Source organism: Rhodnius prolixus, unplaced genomic scaffold (assembly GCF_049639745.1).
Source record: "Rhodnius prolixus isolate KJV_2025 unplaced genomic scaffold, Rpr scaffold_1, whole genome shotgun sequence".
NCBI classification, from domain to species: Eukaryota; Metazoa; Arthropoda; class Insecta; order Hemiptera; family Reduviidae; genus Rhodnius; species Rhodnius prolixus.
The window spans coordinates 58,388,837-58,410,297 of NW_027411581.1; the positions used below are offsets into that span (position 1 = coordinate 58,388,837).

The 21,461-nt window shown below is 34.8% G+C and overlaps 1 protein-coding gene and 1 long non-coding RNA gene across 4 annotated transcripts in view; one reads left to right on the forward strand and one right to left on the reverse strand.

Moving 5' to 3' along the window:
- The window catches only part of MESR6 (misexpression suppressor of ras 6), a 906,147-nt gene that overhangs the window by 528,013 nt on the left and 356,673 nt on the right, over nt 1–21,461 (reverse strand). For all 3 annotated transcript variants that reach the window (XM_074119813.1, XM_074119804.1, XM_074119793.1), the window contains exon 4: nt 2,451–2,565. In XM_074119813.1, the coding sequence (XP_073975914.1) occupies nt 2,451–2,565 (115 nt within the window). The remainder of the gene's footprint in view (nt 1–2,450; nt 2,566–21,461) is intronic.
- Nucleotides 4,612–13,410, forward strand: LOC141449977 (uncharacterized). Its single transcript, XR_012455810.1, has 4 exons — nt 4,612–5,003; nt 10,130–10,345; nt 11,090–11,297; nt 12,675–13,410. It is a non-coding gene; the product is annotated as an uncharacterized lncRNA (long non-coding RNA).

A 21,461-nucleotide genomic window follows, 5' to 3' on the forward strand; every position in this document is an offset into this window, starting at 1 on the left:
AACAACAGGTGAGAGGCCGTTTCCTCCTCTTCCTGGCACAATCTGCACAAAGGTTCCGAACTAATAAGCCCTATCTTGTGCAGGTGCTTTCTGAACCTTCCGTGCCCCGTGAGTAGGCCTGTAATCAGAGTAATCTGATTCCTGCCTAAACCTAGAGTCACTTTAGTTCTCGCTAAGAGATTAGACGAGATATTCGCTTTGTGGGAATACCTTGGTTCCTGTAAAAAGAAGATATTTCTCTTACTCCCCAGTGCACAACCGAAAACTCTCCTGATCTGCTAATCTACAAGAAACAGAGCTTCCTGTAACTCCAGTATTAACAAGATTTACAAAATATTAATTGCTCATTTAAAATATATTCGAATAAACGATATAATGAAACAAAAAAAAATTGCATTGATGCACTTTTCGATGAGTTCTAGTAAATCATAAAAACGGTAAATTGATAAATTACGAATTAAAATAGAAAAATGCAAGTTGTTGCATTTTTATTAAGCAATGGTTATGCAAACTCCTTTGTATAATTGTTAATTTGGCATTATCTTAAATTATGTTACAAAACATCAAACTTACAGATCATGAACAGATCACCACAAAAGATGATGGAAAAATTGAATATAATTCTATTTATTTAATTTTTCTAGTAAATTACATGACAGATCGTGTCAGTTGGTCCGCCGATACATTCGCATTAACTCGTACACATAACTACAATGAACAGAAATACAGAGCTAAGAGCTGTTGTCTAGGAGCGCCGCTTTCAGTGAGATGCTGCGATAACAAAGATGGAATGAGAGATCAAGGTTAACCGCCTTACAGCCAACATTCACACTATTACAACACACACTCAAACATATATTATATTCATAAGAGCACACAGTGACGAGGAATATTCGTCTACTGAACCACTCACACCATTATGGTAATTCTATTTTTATAAAATATGGTTCGAACACTTATGTAATGAAATTTTCTTGAAAGAATTGTAGGAAAAACTAAAATTCTATTTAGAAAAAAAATACTTTCGGCCGTGCAAATTTTCTTAAAGTTTAGAATATTACTGACACATTAATTCGCTTTAGTAATACACAGGAAATGAGGCCTTATATTACAGGAAAATGACCTTACAGGGGATGTAAAACTGCCTGACAACCATTTACACAGGAAAATTGTGCAAAGTTTTACAAAAAAAAAAAACAACCTTAAATTGAAGCCAATATATGTGCTTTGTGCAATAAGCATACAAGTTTTAAGGAAAAACTTTAAAAAAATCTAAAATCCTATAAGTGACCTGCCACTTTATTGGAGTTTGCCACCGGCCTAATTTGTCCAAAACTTTACTCTACAGAAGTTATAATGTTCTCAGCTTTCAGCAGCGAGTATGGGCCAGCTTCATTCCTCCAGCTAATCAAGCCAAGAACACCGATATCACACTGACTGTACTCTACAGTGAAATAAAGTAATGGCTATTTTTTCCAGCTGGTTAATAATGTTCAACAACATGATTAGGTGCAGTGGCAAGAAGTGGAAGCACATACATGACTGCAAAAACGTTTTTTACGATACAGAATCAAAAAGTTTCAAAAACTTGGTTTAAAAAGCAGAAGATCTGAAGGAAAAATGACAGATTGTGGAGGCCCAAGTTCACCAGGTAGACAAAATTAGGTTAAGATAATTTCATCTCCAAATAGCTCTTTTCAATGGTCTAGTTCAGGGGTCCCCATACTTTTTACTCAGTTCACTGTCCCTCAGACTGTTGGAGAGCCGGACTATAAAGAACAAGTAAATTTAAATAAACAAACTATCCAGTAATTCTGTGGGAATTATAGTCCTGATTTTGGCTAATGAGATGGTCAATGTCCGGTTTAGTTATAGTGCTTTGCCTTTCTTCCTACTTCTGCTGTTATTTTATACTGTTTTCGCAGCCGTGACGCGTGCATTCCACGTCATCGGAAGTAGTACATGAGCGAAGCAGCGCTTTGCGGCACCACCACATTTAGTGCTCCTCTCATAGACCACCAATAAAAGAGATGCCCCTTCCAGAAGTGCGGCGGGGGCTGGATAAATGTCCTCAGGGGGCCACATGTGGCCCGCGGGCCGTAGTTTTTTAATTTGCTCCATAGAAACGCAGCAGTTTCACCTTTATCCATCTTCTTTTTTTATTTACTTCGTATTTGCGGAAATTGGAGACATTAAAAGAATAATCCTCGAGACATTCTTGCGGGTGGTACATGTTGATAACTTGAAGGCTGACAATGGATCTCTTAATAAGATCTTTATGATTTCTCCCTCTTGTTTGAGATCCACTAAAGCTTTGAATTCAAAGTGGATATACACAAGAAGGCAATTTGATCAACATGGAACACCAATCCACACATTCCTTTTACTTTTTCCTAATATTAAATAAATCTAGACTACAATGAGATAGACAAAATACTCATTTTAGTTACCTCAGGTTTTCCATTGAACGTGGCAACTTCTAGAACGACATCTCTGGTATTCTCTAATTTGTGGACTGGAGTATAGAGAGCTTCACTGACGAAGTAACCAACAGGACAGGTTAGCCTGCAACAAAGAGAGAGACAATGAACTTCTAGTGAACTGTTTCTGCTATTCGGATATTGGCTTTGATCCTCATTCCGTAAACCTGATCATTGCCATTATACCTCTAAAAGACAGAAAGCAATACTTCGTTTTTATTTTACCAAGATAATGCGTCATCATTATTCTACGAAATTGCGTACTATTCAAAGAAACCCTAAATAGCATATGTAGGGCATAGTGCTGCACGAGACCGAGACGAGGCGAGACTTTATGCAGTCTCGATCTCGGTCGCTCAAGTCTCGGTCTCGTCGAGATATCTCGGTCTCGGTCTCGGTTTTTTGAATTTTTGTTTAAGTATCCAAAAGCGGTTTGCTATTAATAATCTTTTCAAAAAATGTTATTATTTTCTAATAATTATTTTAATTTATATATTGGTAATGAAAATATGTGTAAAAGAAGACAACTACTTACACTTCAATGCATCATATATTACTATTACTGTTATATATCTTTATATAATTTCAAAAAGATGTTAAAAACGCGCCAAATGAAAGATCCAAATAACATATCTGCCTGCTATAATAGTCGATTCGTGAAATAAAAAATACACCTCCCAACAAACTTCCCGCTCCATTAGTTACGGCTGTTGGTGAAGGTAAAGAATCTGATGATTCACCTTTTGACGACGACGACGACTGCATCAATATTTTTGCACCATTTGCTCAAAAATCAGCAAATATCATCGAAGCATGGAAGACAGAAATAATTAATTATACCAAATTAGACCAAGCACCAGTAGACGTTGACATTTTAGAATGGTGGAAAACACTTGAGAATTCCTTCAAAAATTTGTCTAGAATGGCGAAAGATATTTTTAGTATCTGTGTAACTTCAGTGCCATCGGTAAGATTATTTTCGCAAGCTGCGATGATAATGACCAATAGAAGATCTTCTTTAACTTCTGACTCAGTAAAAGCTCTTTTATGTATCAATGCTCAGGCAAAGAGTATCTTAAAAACGAAAATAGTGCGAGACCTGCGAAGCTAATGAGTATTGTGGTACTGGGTTCGATTCCCGGTCTTAGGCCTTGGATTTTATTTAATGATTAGTAGAAGAAATTTACAGTAAAGTAAGTTTGCTAGTCGCCTCCGTCCGCGACACCTAATTGGTAGTTGGACGTAAAGCCCCGCCTGAAAAATAGGCGATTACTTTACTTTGCTTACTTTACTTATGTAATTCGAAGTCAAATAGGTGTAGTAATATTGAACATATATAATAAAATCGTAACTTTTAATAATTAATTCAATACCCGTAATGATTATTTATTAATAAAGAACACAATTTTATAATTTTGTAGCTAAAAATTAATATTTGAAAAACCGAGACGAGACCGAGATTTCTCGACGAGATATATATCATGTCTCGATCTCGGTCTCGGTCTCGGTTGCTCAAGTCTCGTCTCGGTCTCGGTCTCGGTACCGACACCGAGATTTGTCTCGTTTCTCGTGCAGCACTAGTAGGGCATCGATATTTTTGTTTTATTAATGATTATGTTTATTCCGTTATTTTTTATTTATTTAATCTATTTCAGTCGAAATTGATTTGGAAGTAATATCTCTTTAAAAAAAAGATTGCATTTGATTTTCACCATCAATGATTTTACACCCAAATGGTACTAACTATTCTGATTACTAATGTGAATCCTTATTCTCAGATTCGTCAATAATATTCAAAGTAATGCCTAATTCATAAAATTAAAGAAGAAACGGGAAATATGAGCAAGAAACTGATTTCTAAGAAAAAAAAAAATTTTAGTTCTGCAGAGTTCTGCAATGCTAAAGATTAGTACTAGACAAGAGCTGGGCGATTGTGGAGAATTGTACTGTCGTCGCTTGGCCAATCATCAACAAGTTTACAGCGAAAGAAAGTAGATACTATCAAAGAAATGTCATGGCCATTCAAAGCATTCTACCACAAAATGTTATGACATAAATTCGTAAGAAAACTATGGATATTTTTATTACCATATGTTAAAATATAATATTACTAATAGCTATATTACTGTTTTGTTATAATTTAAAAATGAATGGACAATATCAATATGTCAGAATTAGCCGGGAAGTAATTTCAATTCAGTGATTTTACAGGATGTGCAAAAATTTTTTAAAAACCCTCAGTAAATTTTATTAACAAGGTGATACCTTTGAAAAATTGCCTTTAGCTTTATTTGGTCTCCATACTTTTAATGAAAGCCTAACTTAATTATCGAAACTTGCAATTTTGAGCAGTTAACTTTTTATGACTTACACCTGATCGAAAATAAAAATAAGGTTCAATATGAATTACAAAATTTGAGACATAAAATTGGAGCATCTCCAATTTGATGAAGAATTTTTGATTGGAAAAACTGGATTTTGTTAGAATTTTGAGAGTTTGGTTGAACCGCACAATTTAAGTCCGTAAGTCCACAACAGTTTGAGTAAGCCTGAGTAGATTTTGTACTAGGGTTAGTTCGATCGTTTGCCTGATAGGTACAGAATTAATTTGTTCCATCTTTTTTTAAGTCTAAATCGTTTTTTGAGTCCCATGATAGTATTTTTTTCGATGCACAGCACAATATAGCGAACCAAGTGGCGCCACGGTAGCCGAGCGGATTAAGTGGCGAGACCTGCAAAGCTAATACGCATTGTGGTACTGGGTTCGATTCCCCTTGTCTTGGACTTAGATTTTATTTAATGGTTAATAAAAGAAAACAGTAAAGTATGTTTGCTCCGTCCACGACACCTAATTGGTAGTTGGACGTCAAGCCCCGCCTGAAAAAATAGGCAATTACTATCCTTTTTTTCTTTTTTTTTTATAGCGAACCAAGTTAACAGGAGGCTGAGGAATTTGAATATAGTTTGTCAGGAGGACTTTATGTGTGCAGCATGAACGAAAATAATATTTGTTGGCATTTGTTTGGGGTTAAATTTTGATTTGCCAGAAACTCGGCCCCAAAGTTCTAGTTATTTGGTTTGAATGTGTCTGTAATGAGAGGAAGCTGACCTAGGGTCAGAGTTCTAGAACAGAATGACAGGAATAGTGGCTAGCTTCAGGTCGCCGATGGTCAGATGATGATTAATCTAGAATTGATGTGAAAGAAATGGAGTGGAAAAGAGGAATTTGAGTTGTAAATTTGAAGATTAATCGAATGTTTTGCTTGAATAATGTGTGATATCTAAAAATACCTTTTTTATTCTCTAAGAAAATGTATTTCCGGAGGATGTTTTGTAATACTTCTTTCCCCGTAAGACAAAGTTGTAAGAGAAATTGATGAGCTTTCCAAACTTACATATCAAAAGATAGGTTAGATTAATATTGAACAAGTAACACAATCAATTCAAATCTGGACATCAAGGCCAAGGTACTGCACGGCTGTTCTCTCTAAAGCTGAATTGTTAACGGTATTCATAATAGAGGACCGACCTCTCTGTTATTCGGCTGGGGCCGCTCTATCACTTTGGGCGCCAATTCAGCTAGCCCGGCAATGACTTCAGCGTCTTGACCGACGACAATAGACCAAGCCGGCCGGGTGACGCCCTCAGCTTTGCCCCCACCTAGCTCTCTAATCTTTCTCCCCCCCCCCACAACTGTATACTATGACTAAAGAGAATGAATGGAGCAGATCGGCGCCTGTAGCCAAGTCGCGGACAACAAAAGGAGAGATCCGCTGCCCACTGTTATAAGTCCTAGTCCATAACTAAACAATGCATATAACTTGTCCTGGCTAATAAATTACATATATATATATATTGTTTTTTTACTAAACTAGCAATATTGTATTTTTATTTACTCATTCATTTATATTTTTTGCATCAGGCAAGATAAAAATCCAAATTACCATAAAATGCAATTATCATATTTCGATGTACTATCATAAAGAATGAGATGTAATAAATTTAAAACAAATAAGAATGCATATCATATATTTAATATACGATCAATTTTCCTGCTTATTTTCTAGAATTTTATGCAAATAATGTTACTTTGCTTATCTGTAGATATTTTACGCTTATTTTTTCTTCTTCTAACGTATCTCTACATTTACATATACGAGTATACTTACTGCTTCATCTATTTGTAGAAAACGCTGTAGACAAACTACTAAAACATTATTAAACATAGAATACTGCAGCAGGGCAATCTGTGCTGCTACGATCCAATTATTAACCAAGTACGAGGGTCGTTTGAAAAGTCCGTGCAAAAATAAAAACTACTTAATTTTTGGGGGTAAACCTTTTTTATTTTTCAACATAGTCTCCTTTTAGGCTTATACACTTCGTCCAACGCTGGTCTAGTTTGTTGATCCCTTCCGAATAATAGGATTTGTCCAAGTCTGAAAAATAGCCATTCGTTTCTGCAATCACCTCCTCGTTTGAATAAAATCTTTTTCATATTGGGGAACAAATAGTAGTCCGAGGGAGCCAAGTCTGGAGAATAGGGGGGGATGTGAAACGAGTTGGAACCCTATTTCCATTAATTTTGCGACCACAACTGCTGAGGTGTGAGCTGGTGCGTTGTCGTGATGGAAAAGGACTTTTTTGTGGGCCAATCGTGGGCGTTTTTCTTGCAGCTCGGTTTTCAAACGGTCCAATAAAGATGAATAATATGCACCTGTAATAGTTTTACCCTTTTCCAGATAGTCGATGAGGATTATTCCTTGCGAATCCCAAAAGACAGTCGCCATAATCTTTCCGGCCGAAGGAACGGTCTTCGCCTTTTTTGGCGCAGATTCCCCCTTGGTAACCCATTGTTTAGATTGTTCTTTGGTCTCAGGAGTGTAGTGATGTATCCATGTTTCATCCACAGTGACGAAACGACGCTTAAAGTCCTACGGATTCTTCTGGAACAGCTGCAAACCGCCCTTGCAACACTTCACACGATTTCGTTTTTGGTCAAGCGTGAGCAATCGCGGCAGATAGTAGGGCGCGTTCAGCCCCCCTGAAAAAAATATTTTTTCAAAGAAGGAAACTTGAAGAAAAATACTTTTAGATGTCCACAAGCGTTCTCTCATCTTATAAATGATATCTATGTTTCCCGTATGAACTGGACTGACCACCTACTCAGAAATTCTGGCATTCTTGCAGATTACATAACTAGTGTAATAACATGGAGTAACACCTAAACTGACACGCAAAACTGAAGTACATGGCGTGATCGGAAGTCCAAATTCCTGAGGAGTTTCCTGCTAATTGCAGCTGATGTCATTAAACTTAGTGTGCATTAGTCACTGTTATGAAAGGCTATAACTTCCGTTTCTAACGGACTATCTTTGGGAATATCTTGAGGCTATAGTTTAAAGAGTATGTTGCCTTTAAGGAGTGGTTATTCCTGACTGAGGACGTCCTGCTGCAATGTTTCGAGGCCAAGTTTGCCTCCCCTAGTATAAATAAATTTGGAAGAATGTTCTTCAGAATATTTTGGCAGCATCTTGAAAAAGGAATGGTTATCCTCAACTGCCGCTCCTCGTTCTCTAGGACGTACTACTTGTTTCACTCGGGGGCACGATAGATATATTTGGTGGAATGCTAGAATTTCAATCAATCACATCTTTCCTCCAGGCTAGCGTAAGAAATACGTTGCCACAAACTATCGCCTCCAACTGACTCTGGGACATGGATTTCTAAACGGAGCATTTGCTTCAAAGATTAGCAGAGGAATCTGGGAGACTCTTCGACCCAATCCAACTTCTTCACTTTCCTAAAGCGATGTTTCAAATTTAAACAATTTTCTTTGATTTCCAGCGATTTTCTTTAATTTTCATGTACAACATTTACTGAGCATGTTTTTAAAGTGTTTTTTAGGGAGCTAGGTATTCAAGCTAATCTTTACGCTGATTTCGTCTTAGGTATAATAAATCGCAAAAAGGTTCCCTAAAATCCAAGATATATGCAATAAAGGCAATATTCCACCTTGCCGACATCACTAAATACCGCAGTTGCAATATCAATAATTGTAATAAATAATTATCCTATTAATGAAAGAATTGCTACATCAGCTGTCTTAGCCATATGGCAAATTTCAAATGGAAATTAAGCAAAGAAAAAAAGGTGATTAAAGTTGAAATAAAGAGTGGAACATATGTTGATTACTGGTAAGTTAAAGAAGCATGTTGATGTTCATTGTGATTGGTGGGATGTGTAAGCAAATTGCTACATAGTCGTTATAGTTGTCATTAGATTATTACAACACTGACCTTGAATGCATACTTGGCGGATAATTCGACTTTCCCCACCCCTTAACCTCCTTGCTCTGTGTTTGTCAGTATAGAGAAAACACTATGTGTATATTAATGTTTGTCCATAGATCTTTGTTATTTCGATTTATTATTAATGAGTCGCATAAAACAATGCTAGCTTTTTGAAATCAAATAAAAAAAAAAGAAAAGAGATTATTTATGTGATTTGATTTGGGGCGCGCCTTGATTGTTGGATCACCTTCTTGTTATTGGAGATGACGGTGGTGTTATGCATTGTCTAGCTATTCCAACGCCATGGTGGCCTTAGTAGATACTTTGGCCTCTTTCTATTGGATCCAACAGGCCTTAATTACAGCTAAACCTACTAATTACCATCAATAACCTATCTCTCGTTCACAAAGAGACGGAGAAGCACGGAAAAAGAAATAGTCGAGGACTTGGATAAAAATCGCTCAATTATGTGTGGGAGAAGATCTGATGATCGCCACCCATCATATCAAAGCATGATTCAGAATAAGGAGTCGAGACGGGGGATTTTAACTATAAAGATAACTCGTTCCCGAGCAGAAATCAGATCGTGGCCAAGACAGATGGCTCCCAGGACCAGTGCAGGAGCGGGCGTCTAAATGACGGTCTCACCCATTCATCTAGGGAGCACTCAATGAACCACTTTCAGCCTAAGGGCTACTACTTCTCTATTGAGGCGTTGACCTTTCAGTTTTACGTTTCTTGATTAAACAATCAAATACAAATGGACTAATTTACAAAATTTACAAGAATTTGTTTCTTTATTTTGAAATTCACACCTGTGAAAAGTAAGTAAAGTAATTGCCTATTTTTTTCAGGTGGGCAATATGTCCAACTACCGAATTAGGTGTCGTGGACGGAGGCGACTAGCAAACATACTTTACTGCAATTTCTTTTATTAACCTTTAAATAAAATCCAAGGCCTAAGACCGGTAATCGAACCCGGTACCACAATGCATATTAGCTTTATACAGGTCTCGCCTCTAACCGCTCGGCTACCGTAAATTCACACCTGTATAATATACAATTAGTAAGCGTGATGATACTGCACAATGTCACAAACAACATGAAGGAGAAACATTTCAATTTACTTGAAGTATAACATCACATCAGTTACAGAAAGTGAAGTAGATGTATTTCAGTTAGAAATTCTGTCACCTAGCAGTAATGATATGCACGAACGCCCTTTGTCAGATGAGCTAAGGGCACCACCGTTAGTCACAATAGAAACGTGTACTTTCAAATAAAATTCTTACCAATTATAAAAAAAGAAACCAGTGACATTTCAAACAAATCTGATAGTTATCTGATATTTTACAGGTTGAACTTTTCAACAACTAACAGGGTACTTGTTAAAAGTCCCATTTTGGAATCATGTCTCCAGGTGACAATGTTTTTAACTTGTATTTAAATCAAACAGTTTATATGTTAAAGAAAACCATCGAAAATGGTAAAACTGTTGAAAGTTCAAAAGAAAAATGTCTATAAATGTTGGTCATTATTTCTGTTATACGGAGTTTTGACTTTAATAGGCAGGTAATGTCATTTCCTATAACTGACTGACGCCTATAATGGGCATATTATTTACTATAGTGGATCTATTTAAAGTAAAAGTGCATGTACATTTAATATAAAATTTAAATTCACTGAAATAATAGCTTTAATAATCTCCATAAAGGGCAACGTCCCTAATTAGGACAATTATGAAGAGGTTAGGGGGAATTTCTGTCCAGGAAGTAAAGGTGTTTTTCTGTTTGACCCCAGTAGCCAAGGGAGAGCTTGGAGTTCATCCACAACAAACCATCTGGTATCTTTCACACGGCTTTCTTTAACCTCAATAATTTTCCATTTTCCGAGGTAAGCACTGATGAGCATTAAAGTGAAAAAGAAACCCATTCCAGGTGGCCATATGACCGAGAACTGATTAGGCTATATCCACGACCAAGTGGAACTATCTAGTTCACACCCAATTTGGTAGTTGTGGACATCAAGCCCCGTTTGACGAAGTAAAGGATCAATATACTTATACAACTTACTTTTTTGGAGGCAATTTTTTCGCCTGAATTGATTCAAGAAAATTTCATAACGTAAATTGCGATTAGGGAAAATGAAACGATTGTTCGTAAAATAGATTTTTCTAATCAATAGTCTGATTGGTGGAAAATTTGAGATTAAAATACGTAATTTAAATTGTGGAATTGGTATCAATAAACTCTCAGCCCTAAAATTCACAAGAGGGAGAAAGATTATTTACTGTAAACCATTTTGTTTTGGATACAGGGGACCCTTATTTTGGAAATTGAATTTTGGTATTAAATTTTAAATATTGAGAATTATTAATAATGCAGCACAGAAAAAAATGTAAATAAACAATTAACGTTATGTACACATACAAAAAAAAAAGTAATTATAATCCGATTACAATATCTAATAATAGAAAATTATAGTGCACATTTTGAAAATAATATGCGTACGAGTTACACATAAGGTATGTATTTTAGAAGTTACTTAGCTAATATATCAATTTGAACATATGTTTGCATGAGATTGGCTGATAGTTCATTGCATAAATATGACCTTGAACAAGGTCAGGGAGAATGGTAATGTTCGACATTGAATTTATATAAATACATACTTACAAACATGCGTGCAATGTTACATTACTAACATATATGTGCGCAACAAAAAAAAATATCCCATTAACCTTTAGTATTATATTAAACCCTCTGCATTCGTAATTCTTCATTTAAAATATTATACGAGATGTGGCTATTAAATAATGAGACTATTGTTATAAAACATATTATTTTAAATTTATACATATTTAGTTATTATCACCTTCAATATACACCTCTCCCCTATCCCTACAACGCTCCATGTGAATTTACCATTGTTCGAAACAGTGCTGGAAGTCTTTTTCTGTGAGCTCCTGCATGAAGCGTGCAGCTTTTTCTTTCACAGCTTCAAAGGACTAACATCGTATTCCTTTTAATGCAGATTTGACTTTAGGGAACAGATAAAAGTCACATGGGATCAGGTCAGGCGAATAAGGCGGATGTCCCAAAATATTGGGATGTTGTACTTGGCTAGAAACGTCTTGACAGACAATGCACAGTAAGCCGGCGCGTTGTCTTGGATGGAGAACCCGTGACTTGTTCTTTCACAAAGCGGGCCGATTTTTCCTTACTCTTTCACGGAATTGAGCAAGCACCTCACGGTAGTAATGTTGATTAATTATAATCGATATTTTCCATCCGTTCTGGACGTGGAAGGGCGACCGTGTGGCGGTCATCATCTCCGACGTCTTCTCCGGCCATCTTGGAAACGCTTGAACCACTCAAAAACTTGCGCACGTCATAAACATTCATCGCCATAAACTTCTTTTAATAAAAGATAAGTTTCAGTAGCGGTTTTACCCACCTTCATGTGAAATTTCACGACAATTCGTAGCTCTACTTCATGTGTAGTACCATGTTTTTGACAAAATAAACTAACACCTCTTACACAAACACGGTTCCGGTCAGACAGATTTCTTTACAAACACACGTGAGACGCTGCAATCGAAAGAGAAGGCTTTACGCTGCACAGCTGTAGGTCGTTAAGATTTGGCGCATGCATAGTTCTTCTGTAGCAGCATCAGTCTCGTTATTTAATAGCCACTAGGCTATTTTAATTTTTGAACTAGGAAGTTTTATTTAGTTAATATTCACTAATTTATACGCAAACTGTAGTTAGGATGGTTAGTTAACCGAGCTTTTATTTATTTTTTCAATTAATTAAATTGTATGCTCTCTTAGTATGTCTGAAATTTTTAAAACTTTCTGAAATTTACAATAACTGAATTTATTATTGTTCAATTGATCAGATTTTCTCAAAAGAAGATGCCACACCCTAAAAAAAAAATCTTCAAGAATTGTTAGTCTAGAAGTTCAGGAACTTTTTCTTAACGATTATAGTACTTCCTTTTGCCAGGAGTGCAAGATAGAATTGGACAATGCCCTCTTAATGGCGTACCTGATTTAAATAAAAATATAACCAAGGTTAAAAAAAAAAAACTATCAAAAAATTTATAAAATAAAGATTTAGGCCTATTTCTTAATGATTACCAAAAAAACCAAAATTGTCATTTTTCCCACGCAAATCCTACTAAAGAAGCATCAGGGTCTGCTAGCTGTTAAGATATATATAGATGGACGTAGTTGGTTAAATTCAAAATTTACTATCCTAATAGTTGTGGACAGGTTGGTAGGTTTGAAAAGGAAGTGTTGTTTTGGGCATGCGTCTGTCTGAGTGTGAGTGAACATTAAGAGGAGAAAGAGAAGAGGGAATCTTGAGAGCTGGAATTCTCTCTCCTTACTGAGGCTACCAGGTAGGACGGTCCAATAAAACAAGAAGAAGAAGAAGAAGAAATACCATTTTACAGCCGCGGAGACTGAATCTCCTCTCTCTCAATCTCTTTGAATCCCAATATCGTACTCAATCCAGCTCTTTCCTCTCGTGTGACCCTCGGTCACACACCAACAACATTATATGTGGTTCCAAGTTCTCATCGGATTTTATTGGCCCCATCCCCCTCTCGGACCGCAGTTTACTGCCCTGAACGTTGCTCTCTAGCATACTGATATGGCTATGGGTCCCCGGGTATAAGGTTTGGCCAGTGGAGATTGGTGACTATGCTGGACAAACGGCTCCGTTGGGTGGAGGGGACATTCTTGTAGTCATTTTATTCTTTCTCCTCCTTTTATTTCTCTTTTCACAACAGGAAGCGAGCAGAAGGAAGGATAGTAAAATGTAAAAGAAAAAGAAATTCCAAAGTTCCTTCGTCCATCAACTTCTCTTTGTTATCTTTAAAGGACGATTTTATTTCTTCTGTTTTGATTCTTTTTTTTCTTCGTTATTTTATTTATATTTACTTCTTTGAGATTCCATTAAACTTGGCCGATTTTAAAGCTCCGTCTTTATTGGTCTCTTATCTTTTCGGAAAATTTCTCTGATTTAAAAATTTGTATTCTCACTGGTATCCTCAAAAGAAATTATCTTTTTATATTTCCACAGAATCCAATCAAAAGCGCTAACAATTGTTTCTAACTCTACCTAGCACAGAGATCTCCTTGTTCCCTATAAATCCTGAAACTACAAGATCCCGTTATGAAAAGTTCCCCGCCTCTTTTTTTCCTCACATTCCAACCCTCTAGTTTCCCAACTTACTGCAATTGTCAGGAAATCCTCTTAAGATGGTTGAAGCGCTGGTTGAATTCTCTCACATAGCAATTTCAATAAACGAGTTTTTGGCCAGTAAAAACATTCTTGTGGCTCCTCAGCCTCCTTATTCGCCTGGCTAGAGTCCTTGTGACTTTTTTCTCTTCCCGAAGTTGAAAAATCACCTCAAGGGAACTCATTTTGGGGCAGTCGAAAACATTCAAACAACCGTAACCGATCAGCTAAAAGCTGTTCCAGTATCGAGCACTGCTACGAGGAGTGGAAGAAACGTCTCCAGCGCTGTGTAACTTCAGAAGGAAGTTATTTTGAAGGTGACATTATAGAACTGTAATTCTTTTTGAATAAAAAAATTTAAAAAAATCAGCCTCATTACTTAATTTACAGACCTCTTATTTATATGTATCGTGTTGGAACAGCTTCACTTATTGCAGGAATGTACTACAATGAAGTAAACATAAATAAAGGGAAATTAAGTGTACTTGGCACTATAAGTCTAAAACTTTAGTTCACAAAAATTATAGAAGCTGGAAATCTAATAAGCTTGATGATAATAACTTCCAAGCGTATATTATTTCTAAAAAAAACTATAGGAATCTTATAAAGTTTAAAAAACTTCAGTTCTACGAAGATATTTCTAACAAACTTTCAGATTGTAGGAACAGTTCAGACTTTTGGAAAACAATAAAATATACTAGAAGATACGAAGTTAAAATGCCTTCTCCCATTGCTATGGAAGCTTGGAATACCTATCTATTAAATTCATACCCTCCTAATATTGAATACCATTACTGCTTGAACTTAGATGTTAGTCACCCTCTCTTAGACAATCCTATTAATGCTAATGAAATCGCAGGTTCTTTAAAAAGATGTAAACTGGGTAAAGCTGCTGGGCAAGATCAAATAAATTATGACTTTTTTATAAATTTACCTCAAAATTGGCTACTTTATTTGGAAGTGTTTTTTAATAAAATAATCGAATCTGAAGATATTCCTGATGATTGGTTTAAAATAGTCATGTTTATGTTACATAAAAAAGGGGATAAAATGTGCACAGATAACTACAGGGGTATTGGTCTGGTTAATTGTTTGGTTAAGATTTTCACTCAGATAATTTTAAGTAGGCTGGAGGTATGGACTGACTTGGAAAATGTAGTTCCAGAGTTTCAATCTGGCTTTAGAATTGGAAGAGGATGTCTAGACAACACTTTTATTCTGAACTCTATAGCTCAGATAAATTATGGTATTAAAAAGAAAAATCTTTATTGTCTTTTCGTAGACTTCCAAAGAGCATTTGACTCGATTTGTCACCATCTTCTTTGGGAAAAGCTTAGAAACCTGGGTCTTTATGGAAAATGCTTCAGAATTTTACAAAAATTATATAAGGAGGCAACTGTGAGTATTAGAGATAACAATGAATATTCTATAAAGGTGAAGCTGAACCAAGGAGTAATTCAGGGAGAAATTTTGAGTCCCATTTTTTTTAACCTATTCGTATCCGATTTGGAGGGTTATTTCAGAACTAAGGGTTTATATGGAATTCGAATTGATGAGAAAAACGATATTATTCTATTGGCTTATGCCGATGATTTGGTAATTTTTGGAGATAGCCCCTCCGATTTAAGAAAGAAATTAAAAGTATTAGAGTCCTATTCAAGCTTAAACAAATTGCAGGTTAATACGGCCAAAACGAAAGTTTTGAAGTTCGGTACAGGGAAACTTAAAAGTTGTGAAAATTTTTACTTTGGTTCTTCCAGGCTGGAGATGGTTTCCTATTTTAATTATTTGGGCATTACATTTTCTAGATCTTCACTTTTTAAAGAGGCTAAAGATGAAGCGGTTAGGAAGGCCAACTCTGCAATGGGCTCATTGTTTAATATTTTTTACAAAAATAATTTAAAATCTTGGGAATCAAGAATGTATCTTTTTAATTCAATAATTAGAAATACTCTGCTGTATGGTGCTCCCGTGTGGAGCCTTAGATATCTGGATGATTTGGATGCTGTACAATGTAGATTTATTAAAAGAACCTTAAACGTTAACCAATGTACTCCTCATTTTCTCATAAGATTAGAAACTGGTGTTGTCCATTTAAGCCTGTTTGTTCTGAAATTGACGTTAAATTGGTTGTTAAAAATAGAAAAAATGGACAGATCCAGGTATCCGAAAATCTGTTTTTCAACATTGGTGAACCTTCACAGTGAAAGGATGAATCATAATTTCAACTGGTACTCACAATTGCGAACTTTAATTAATAAATTCATTCCATCCTTTGTGTGGCCAAATAATTTTAGTAAATCTGATCTAGACTCTATCGTTGATAGATATAGGGCTTATTTATTTAATGAAGATCTTGCCAGAGCAAGAAATTCTAATTATAGTAAACATTTGCATGCAATAATTCCTAAAGAAATATTGTGCCAACCTTATCTCCTGTTGGATATTCCTCTAAAATATAAACGCCTATATGCTCAGCTAAGATTAAATGGCAAACATTTTTCAAAATTTACTATAGACAATGTAAGTTTTAAAATTAGTGGTCAAAATGTTTGTAAGCTGTGCAACAAAGAGGTGGAAGATGGCACCCATATGGTGGCCGTTTGCCCTGTGTTTTCAGAAGCAAGAGGATATTTTTATAGGGAAGCTTTTGATGGCCAGTTTAGCATGGAGAGAGTAGTTACGAATCAGAACAAAGAAAGCCTTTTCCTGTTGTACAAATACATGAATTTTTCCCTAAAATTAAGAGAATTTCTATTATTATTTTCTATTTCTTAACCTTATATTTTTGTTTATTTTATTTATATTTTAGTAGTGTATTCATTATTAGTAGTTGTGCGTTTTTTTTGTTATTAAAAATATAATTTAAAAGATAAATAAATAAATAAATTTGGTTATTGCAAAATGTATTACTTCTATTTTATTTTTTTGTTTTGTTTTTTATATTAAGTATTTTATTTCTTAAAGAACGATTTTTAGTTATTCTTTATATGTTTAAGTTAAAAGTGTACTTTTATTTTATGTTTTTGTTTGTAAACATAATTCCATTGTAACGACTTAATGTCTAATACAATAAATAAATAAATAAATAAATAAATAATGTGTACTTGGCATTAAAAGTATATGGCCTGCAGCACAGGCTAACTTATTCAAAAATAGAACAATGTTAGCCATCACTTCATCCTCCAATTCTTATAAGTCTTAAATGATTCTCATGGAAAATATTAGAAAGCTCATTTCCCCTAGGTTACATAGACACGCAGATATCCTATTTTATATCACCCCACGGACCCGACAATCTAAATTCCTCCGCAGTTATTTGCGGATCAACAACTTCCATTTGAAACACTTGTCCAGGTAAACTGGGTTAACAGCACAGTTCTGGAAGATGGCAATGATTAGGTTTCATTCTACAATTTGTTTTTTAATGAGACGCTTTTAAATATTAAAAGTTAAAAGGGGGTAAAATGAGTAGCTTAAATTCCAAGCTTGAAAATGGCTTGAACAGTAGTGTAAATTTATGAAAGATTCTTTCAGTTTTCAGCAACCCTTTCTAAAAAATATTTCCTTTTTAATTATTTCAGTCTAAAGTACCATTTTACTCAATTTTACTGTGTTTTCATGCTAAAGAATTAATAATTAGCGTTGGTGGGAATTGAATATGTTGTTGAATTTCCCAATTTGAAGAATTTCGCTTTACCAGAAGGATGAATCTAGGAACGATTGATTAAGCCAACACTCATAAAAATATTATAGGTTGAAACTTTGGTGGAAGCAATAAGAATAACAGTTAGAATCATAGTTTTTCGCAGTTTTTAGTTACTCAAGAACTTTGAAAGGAATTATTAAAGGAGGAATAACTCTTCAGATGATTACTTGAAGGCAAGAGAGGGCTGTCCAAGTACTTCCCTATTCACTACGTCACTAGTGGAGCTGCATATATAGTTTTATAGTCAGATACGGTATGAATAAATAAGAAATATCATTGATATGATAGGGAGCGCGTAGAAACGTGCGCTAACACTCAATCACGTCAACTATTCTCATTTCCATGTGTTCCATAACCTAACATGGCAGTATAACCTCCTATACTGCTATAAATATTAATCATTTCTAATATGGTAACTACATTTTTTTTTTTATTGTGCACAATGTTGCAATTAAAATTAATATTAGTCGCGATGGAGGGGAGAGAAGTTTGTATTAAATATGGAACTATCAAGGCAACTTACTAAAAAAGGGCTGTAGATTTGTATCTAAATTGGCAGAAAAAGGTTGTGTTCCTTTTCAGAATCGAGTATCGAATATATGAAATCTGCTTCGTGGACAGATGAGGCCAAGAATGGCGTGCGATGATCGAAGGTTAAAGATCAGTAAAACTGTTTCAGCCATTTTGAATTGAATTTCTAATTGTGAGAGATGTGTAAAGGAGCACGACGGTAAAGTGACAGAGCTCCTGCGATCTAAAAGATCTATTTTGGTTTGGAACTCAGCTTCAGGATTTCACTTTTAAGTACGTTTTCTTTACAGAACTTAAGAAGTTCGAATGTGAGAATTCATAGTTAAGGATTTAAGGGTTTTTATAGGAGATCTGAAGCGTTCTGCTGATGGTACTGTTAGTTCGGTTAAGCCTGGAATGCCGTCATGGACATAAAACTCCCTGCGATTTCGTTTTTAGCTTTGACGTCCTACTTCTTCTTCCTAAAGCTTCAAGCGGCATCGCATCCTATCCAACCCACATAACCAACTTCACTATAGTTTAATTGCTATTCCAAAACTTGATCACGCAAAAAATAATAAATAAGAAAAAGCAGAATAAGTATTTCTTAGACTTGCCATTAACCAGATAACCAAATTTATCCAGAGCTGATCGCTAAAACACGCCGGACGTTTTTAAGTGCTTAATAGAGTATTATATAGAAAAACGTTTCTTTGTACAGTAGCATAATAGTGGCGCCTCCATCATTATAGTTGGTAACTACCAATGTTTATTAAATAGGCAATATTTTAGACGACTAAATTATATAAGGAATATTTGAATATGTATTAAGCAGTGAGATAGGTAGATAAGTAGGGAAAGTGGAGAGTCACGGATGATATTAATTTTTTTTTATTTAAATTTATTGTTTCTATCACAAGTTTGTATCGTTTGATTTATTGCCATTTCCAATTTATAATATTTATTTATTAAGAATATGAATAATTGTAGTAATTATTATTCATTGTACAATGTACGACACACACACCAAAAAAAATGTTAATATCCTAAATGAAAAAAAAAATCTTCCCTCCATAAATTAAAAAATGTAAAATGCAAAATAAGTCCATACTTTTATAAAAACACGATAAGAACATGTATCATTTCCTGTTGCCACGGCTACCAATTATAATGTATTATTAATATATAAATAAAAAAGTTATATCAGTTCTTTCCCGTTATAAAAAAAAAAATAATAATGTTCGAATTCCTTGGAAGCCTTTTTGTAGACGCGAACTTGAATTCTCACAAAATGTAAGAGAATGAACCACAAAAAAGGTGGAAACAAATGAAGATAAGTCTATCAGAATATATTTCGTTCAGTGACAAACTGAGGCTACAGATTCCTGTATATCGTATATAAAATGGCTAATGAAGACAAATCGTTTAATTTTTTTTGTACCCCTTTAAGAGAAGAAAGCTTCATTGGACATTACAATCAATTCCTTAACTTTAGTTCTTCCTTTTTAATTTTTTTTTTTTTTGAAATACTTCTTACAATCAAAAACCTGGAACCGCATTTGACAGAATGCCATCTTGTTTCCTTTTTTAACATATTCGTACACAGCTAGTACGCTTTCCATTCTATAAGCGAACATTTATATATATATACACACATGTGCGAAATCGTAATTCCAGTTAAGAGTGACCATTAACATTATTTTCCTGACAGAACCCTATCTTTTTCCCCAGATGTTTGTGAACCTAGAAATAGCCAGCGATACCTAAGGCAATCTTCAATTAGATTCCTGGGAATAAAATATGTCCGTAAGAAGGCGGAAATCATCATGCAATATTTGGCTAAAATTTTTGCAACTTTTCTTTGTTATAGTTTTAATCTAGTTAGGAAAAATTCAGTTTTCCAAACCGTAGCACTGTTGTGAATTTACTTGAAACTTTCATTGCAGGTCCCGTAGATCAGGAAAATTTTGTAACAGAAATAGAAAGTAACTTACATATTCGCATTAAATCGAAATAAGATAATGGATATTGTGGCACTAAATTGCACTTTAAAAATTCAAGATTCAGTTTAAGACAGATTTCTGTAAAATTTATTTATAATAATGTGAAGAAAACTAACTTCTTTTAATTTAAACAGAAAAAGTAATACAACAATAGGCACACAACAATAGAAAGAAACGTGATGAATCATTTAGCGCGGAGTTAGAGATAGGAAGTCACAGCTTCCTTAATTGTCGTCTGCTGGTAGATAAAAAAAAAGAGCACCAGGAGATGAAACGGCCAGCTCGTCACCACCATCAGTGGCAGCACAAACAAGGGAAAATTCTGTCTCTTTCTATAGGAATGACATCTCCTACAGCTTTACCATTGTTCTAAGAAAAGTAAACGTACTGGCAGTTCACAACACTCATCGTCTTACTTGGAAATCATTAACAACTATTTTTCACTTATTTGCAGAACTGTAATGAATGTAAAAAAAGAAAAAAAACAAAAAAAGTAGCTAAGAAAATATCGTTATTAAATAAATTGCCGAAAACAAACTACAGCTTAATAACAGCGTAGATGTTGCTAAAGAAACCGTTACTACTAAAAGTGGCAACAATATCTTTGGGGTGAATGGTCGGCAATTTTAGAGAACAAACATTCTGACATCCAAGTCACTGACAGTACATGGTCTTCTCTTTATCTTTCCGATAACTATTCATTGATTTGAATTGATTCACCTGATAAATTTTTATTAAAAAGATTTCAGAAATAAGCCCATTCACTGTACAAATCGATTTAACTCTACTTTTTGAAATATCTTAAATTTAAGTGTCAAAGCATTTGGTTCAATCATAGCTTTTTATATTTATAACTAATTTCCCAAATAATAAAGATTAACACCACTAAAAGACAAACTTTTTTGTGGCCATTGAATGATAAATAATTCAAATAAATTATTTCAGAAGCCATTTTGATTAACTCAGTGCTGTAATGCAAATCGTTGCAATAATTCAACTCAAATTCAGTAGCAGCCGCTGAATGATAACGGTAAATTTATTTAAAAATACAGGGTGATCCTTTAAAACGCACCAATTGCTAATAACCTTATAGAAAACTGGAAATCCGGAAAAACCCATGACGTAAACTATATGTTTTTTAGTCTAGTTTCCAAATTTTCCAACCCCGGTGCTGTATCTTTATTTTTGGCGGAGTTACGGCCAAAAAAACAGACCG